Source organism: Manis pentadactyla, chromosome 3 (genome assembly GCF_030020395.1).
Source record: "Manis pentadactyla isolate mManPen7 chromosome 3, mManPen7.hap1, whole genome shotgun sequence".
Classification (NCBI taxonomy): Eukaryota; Metazoa; Chordata; class Mammalia; order Pholidota; family Manidae; genus Manis; species Manis pentadactyla.
Window position 1 is genome coordinate 186308060 of NC_080021.1, and position 5771 is coordinate 186313830.

General features: G+C 46.2%; 1 protein-coding gene across 1 annotated transcript; it reads right to left on the reverse strand.

The window, feature by feature from the left end:
- Window positions 1–4534: 4534 nt before the first annotated feature.
- Window positions 4535–5494, reverse strand: LOC118914009 (olfactory receptor 13C7). The gene has a single exon (XM_036888453.2). It carries the CDS (start codon window positions 5492–5494, stop codon window positions 4535–4537), a length of 960 nt encoding a protein of 319 aa, XP_036744348.2.
- Window positions 5495–5771: the final 277 nt, after the last annotated feature.

Genomic DNA, 5771 nt, shown 5'->3' on the forward strand with positions numbered 1-5771 from the left:
GGGAGAGGGGCAGGAGGTAGAAGCAATCACTAGTGGCCAATGATTTAATCCATCATAAGTATGTCATGAAGCCTCCATAAAAACCCAAAAGACATTGTTCATAGAGCTTTTCTGGGTTGAAGAACACCCAGACTACGAACATGGAGGTTCGTAGAGAATAGTATGCCTGGTTAAGGCATGGAAGTGCTGTGTCTTTTCCCCCAAACCTTGCCATATGCATCTCTTCCATCTGGCTGTTCCTGAATTATATCCTTTTATAATAAGCTGGTAACCTAGTAAATAAAATGTTTTTCTGAGTTCTGTGAGCGGCTCTAGCAAATTAATTGAACCCAAGTAGGGGATCGTCAGAACCTGCAATCTATATAGCCTCTTGGTCAGAATCACAGGTGACAGCCTGAGCTTGCAACTGGCTCTGAAATGGTAATTGAAGGGAAGCAGTCTTATAGGGCTGAGCCCTTAACCTGTGTAACTTGATGCCCTCTCTAGGTCGATGGTGTCAGAACTGAGTTAAATTGCAGCATACCCAGCTGGTGTCAGGACCCCTTCCCTGTGCAGCCCCGTCCCCCCATACACAGTGAAGCCGGTACCAGAACTCTTAGATAAACCCTACAGTTTCCCATAGTGGGAAGGCATTCCTTCCTCAAAAGAAGTAAGTTAAAAGAGAGTGGGAAGAAAAAGACAAGAAATAAATGTTGGTGAGGATGTGGAGAAACCAGAGCACTCCTGCACTGTTGGTGGGAATGTAAATTGGTGTAACGGCTGTAGAAAATGATATGGATGTTCCTCAAAAAACTAAAAATAGAAATAACATTTGACCCTGTAATTCCAGTCCTAGGAATTTACCTGAAGAAAACAAGATCCCTGATTCAAAAAGACTTATGGACTCCTGTGTTTATCGCAGCACTATTTGCAATAGCCAAGATATGGAGGCAACCTAAGTGTCCATCAGTAGATGAATGGATAAAGAAGATGTGGTACATATACACAATGAATTATTATTTAGCTATTAAAAGAAAACAAATCCTCCCATTTGCAATAACATGGAAGTATCTAGATGGTAACGTGCTGAGTGAAATAAGTCAGGCAGAGAAAGACAAATACGAAATTATTTCACCTATTTGTGGAGTATACAAACAAAGCAAAGCAGAAGGACCAAAATAGGAGTGGACTCATAGACACCGAGAAGGAACTAGGGGTTACCAAGGGAAAGGGTTTGGGGAGAGGGGGAAGGGGAAGGGGATAGAAGGGCACGACCATTTGCGGTCATAATACAAGCAGGTCACTGGGACCTTAGTAAGGCATGGGGAATACACTTAATGACTCTGTAACATCTTACTACTTTGGTAGTTAGTAACTGCACTAGAGGGAGTGAGGATTTAATAATATGGGTAACTGTTGAACCACTGTGTTGTATATTGACACCAACGTAAGATTGTATATCAGTGATACTTTAATGAAAAAAAAGTGAGAGGGAGAAAGGAAGGAGGCGGTGCCAAGGGGAGGAAAGAAGAGAGAATTATAGAGCCAAAGAGACTAATCATAACGTATAGATTTATTTGGATTCTGGTTCAAATAGATTGAAATAAAGCCTTTATAAGCCATTTGGGGAAATACAAATGTGGAATAACTGAAGATATCAGGGAATTACTGTTGAGTTTTAGGTATATAATGGTAATTTATTAATATTTTACAAGAGTACCAGTCATTCTTAGGGATACTTAGAGATAATGAAATACCAATTTTTATTGTGATCTGTTTCAAAATTATCCAGAAGAAGAAGAAATAATCCATGGGGGTGTAGATGAACAAGACTGGCCATGGACAGATCGTTGTTGGATCTGGGAGATGAATACCTAATGGTTCATCTTATTGTTCCCTTTCCTTTTCTATAGGTTTAAATGCTCCCATAAAATAAAAGAAAAAGGACTTCTCCAAGTCTTAGCTCATGTGTTGCAGCCTCTATTTCTGTTTTCACATGGTTCTCTGTGCATCTGATCTGTCATCCCTCTCAGCAGACCAGCTCTCTCTTTCTTGCAAGGCACGTGGCCATGCCAGTCCTGCATTTATGTGGTCTCTTAGTTCAAGAGCCCTATGCCAACTAACAAGAGTCTCTACATCCAAATTCTAAATTCCTTGGAGAGAAAGAATGATTAGCCCAGTTTTGGTTGAGGTCCAATCATCTGCGGCCAGAGGAAGGGGCATGACTGTCCCCTCCTCAGGTGCTAGGAGAGCAGACATTCTGTCTCTGGCAGGGTTTCTAGTTAGCATGCCTCAGGCTCCAGATGTGCCAAGCTCAGAGTTCCCTGGGACCACTAAGCAGGACATGTAGTGACCTAAGCCTCCAGCCATGAGTAGACTCATCTACTTATTCCAGGGCACCATTCAAATCCCATTATTTCCTGTATTTCATGGCAAGAAAAAGAGTGGGAAACATAGAACCTGGGAGGTGGGCAGGGTGGGGGTGGTAGGCAGATTTCAGAGAAGTTATCTACAATATAAAACAAACTTCAACGTTACAACCATAATACACAGGACAGCTGGAATTGAACCAAGGTTTGGTTCTAAAGCTTCTGATGCAAACACAGCAGTATGCTGCCTCACTAACCATTCTACATGATTTTTGTCAAGTATTGCCAGTGTCCACAGATTCTGAAAGAGTACACCTGTGTTACTTGAGCACTGGAGTTTGCACAGTGTTGCCGATTGGGTTTGCTGGGAAGCACAGTCTGCGATGGAGATTGGGGTAAGGAGGCTTATTAGGGAGCGGTCTTGAGCTCAAAACTGGTGGAAGGGAGGATAAAGAAGCAGGATTGGGCAGAGGGAGAAGTTGGGTTGTGATGCAGTCTCAACAGAGGTCTCAGTCAACCCCACGGGAGCTCTGGCACTGGGATGGCCCTTCTGTGTTGTCTTGAGTGCAGCAAGATGTTTATATCTCTCCATCGATCAGTCATTGGTTATGGGCTTCCCCGAGAGAGGGGCCATGGCCTTGGGTGAGTCAGCTCCCTTGAGCTACTTGGTGAAGGAGACTTGCTGGCAGGACTTTCAGCGGCTGAAGGAACACCGCCTTCAGTCCTGCAGGAAGATTGGGTGGGAACTGGGCACAGTTCTCTAAGTCAAAGCTGGGGAAGTGAAGTATGTTGAAAAAAAACTTCGTTCTGCAAACATTTCATTTTTAAGTCAATTCTTGACTTGTAAAGCTTGGCATTCATCCCTAGCCCACGTCATCCTCTCTATACTGAGCTAAGAAGGCTGTAGATGGGTTCTGCGCTCAATAGCAAAAGGCAAATTCACACAAGGGTGGGACAGATAATACTGGGTTTGATATGGTGAATCAGGAAGGGCCTCTGTGCTCCTACAGGCTGAGAGACTAAGGGCCCACACAGGCAGTCACCAGTGTCCACATTTCTGCCCAGCGTGGGCAGAGGAGCGCTGTGGGGCTGAAGTGGCTGATCATGTCCCCGACGGAAGCCTGGGACACCCAAGCAAGGCAGGCAGGGACCATTGTTTTCATCAAAAAGGTTTGATTCTCAGGAAAAAATAGTCATCCAATTGCCTCAAGGAAAAAGAGATATTCAAAATCTTCTCCTTCACAATATCTTTGCCCCTTTCTGTGTCTCTACTGACTAGATCTGCCCACATTTTACCTCTGGGCATCTTCCCAGGGACATGGCGAACTGGCCCAGCTTTTCTGTGTCACCACTCCAGGTCTCCTCAGCCACTTGCCGGGCCCCCTCTCCTGTTGGTCCCCTCTCACCATCCTGACTCCACCGTCCCTCAGACTGCCCTGTTGCCCCTGCTCTGCCCTCCCCAGTAGAGGAGAGAGCAGCCTACAGGCCAGACTGTGGATTTACACATCACTCACAGAGGGCAGAGAAATGAAACGCAAGATCAGATGCCAGCTGCCAGTGCTCCCAGGCTAGGCTTCCCCACATGTGTATTTCAGCATCCAGCTTACTTGCCTTCACAGGAAATGCCCTACATGCGATCCGCATAGTCCCAACAACTCTGAATCTCAGGGAAAGGAAAAAGGCCGACTCCACTCTCATCTCCAGACTCCAAGAAAAATAAATTTTGAAGGCGTGCCATTTCATCTGCAATGAAGACAATTTTTTCAAACTGTTATGTCATGAAGTTTTGCCCTGCACTTGTCTTCAGTGCCTCCTTCCCAGAGTAGGTTCTTGGATCTTTATGTAACACAAGGGTACAACTGAACTGTTTTTCCCGAGAGAAAGGAGCAGCGTGCTCACAAAGGTGATTTTGGAGTTGCACAATAGAGAATCAGAAAGATCCCTACTTGATTTTTCAGCAGCTTTCCGCTCAAGGTTTCCATCCCCTCGAACCACACTCCTGTCAGGTTTTAGAGTTCATCATGTTTGAAAATTGGGTTCAGTAACAAAGTTCTTCATTACATGTGTAATTTTTTTTCTGGTAATTATTCTTCACATGTATTTTCTGTGGGGGACACATTCTTCTGAGATTCATGGGTGAAGGCAGCTGAGAGGCAGAGATCTACAGGGACACCTGTCCTCCACAGTCACCGGGTGATGCGTTTCCGACTCATCAGGCTCCTCACAGCAGCCTTCACGTCCTTGTTCCTCAGGCTGTAGATGATGGGGTTCAGCATGGGGGTCAGCACCCCATAGAAGAGGGAGGTGAGCTTGTCGGAAAGGTCCTGCTTGTCTACCCCCCGGGGGTCCTTGGATTTGGGCTTCCCATACATGAAGAGGATGGTCCCATAGAAGACAACCACCACAGTGAGGTGGGCTGAGCAGGTGGAGAAGGCCTTTTTCCTCCCCTCAGCTGATGGGATCCTCAGGATGTTGGTGAGGATGAAGATATAGGAGATGAGGATGAACAGAACTGGGACCCCCAGGAAGATCACATTGGTCACGCCCATGCTGATCACATTGGTGGAGATGTCAGCACAGGCCAACTTGAGGACAGCCAGGATCTCACAGGTGAAGTGGTTGATGATGTTGTTCCCACAGAAGGGCAGCTTCATCGCAAGGGATGTTTGAACCATGGAGGCAACGCTTCCAGCTACCCAGGAGCCCACAGCCATGGGCATGTAGGCAGCCTTGCTCATGACTACAGGGTACCTCAGTGGGTTGCAGATGGCCATGTAGCGATCAAACGCCATCATGCCCAGAAGCACACACTCTGTGGCTCCCATGGCAAAGGAGAGGAACATCTGCACGGCACAGGCTGAGAAGGGGATGGCTTTCCTGGGGGTCAGGAAGCTGTCAAGAATAAGGGGGACTGAGGAGGTTGTGTAGCAGATGTCCAGGAAGGAGAGGTTCCCCAAGAAGAAGTACATGGGCGTGTGCAGGCGGGGCACCCACACAGTCACCAGGATGAGGACCCCATTGCCCAGCAGGGTCACCAGGTACATCAGCAGGATGAGCACAAAGAACATTTTCTCCAGCTTTGGGTGGGCAGAGAGGCCCAGGAGAATAAACTCCGTCACAGAAGCAGTCTGGTTGGTACGTTCCATGGCATGTCTCTTCTTCAATTGAAGAAAATACTCAGAAATCCAAACTCAACATTCTTCAACTTACAGAGGCTCCGGCCGTCTGGTCTGGAGTTTCAATTAGGATGAGTGTTAAGAAAACTAATGAATGCCCATAGTCTCTGTTTCCCAGAAAAAGAAGCAATACAATCAGAAATTACTCTGGCCCCATGGGACATCAAATATACAATGTTTCACATGATTATTCTGATAATTTAATGCATTTGATCAAAGGTAAGACACATAACACATTGTGGTTCTG

Coding starts and splice junctions, on each gene's coding strand:
- LOC118914009 (XM_036888453.2), bottom strand. CDS start 5,494: ATGGAACGTACCAACCAGACTGCTTCTGTGACGGAGTTTATTCTCCTG.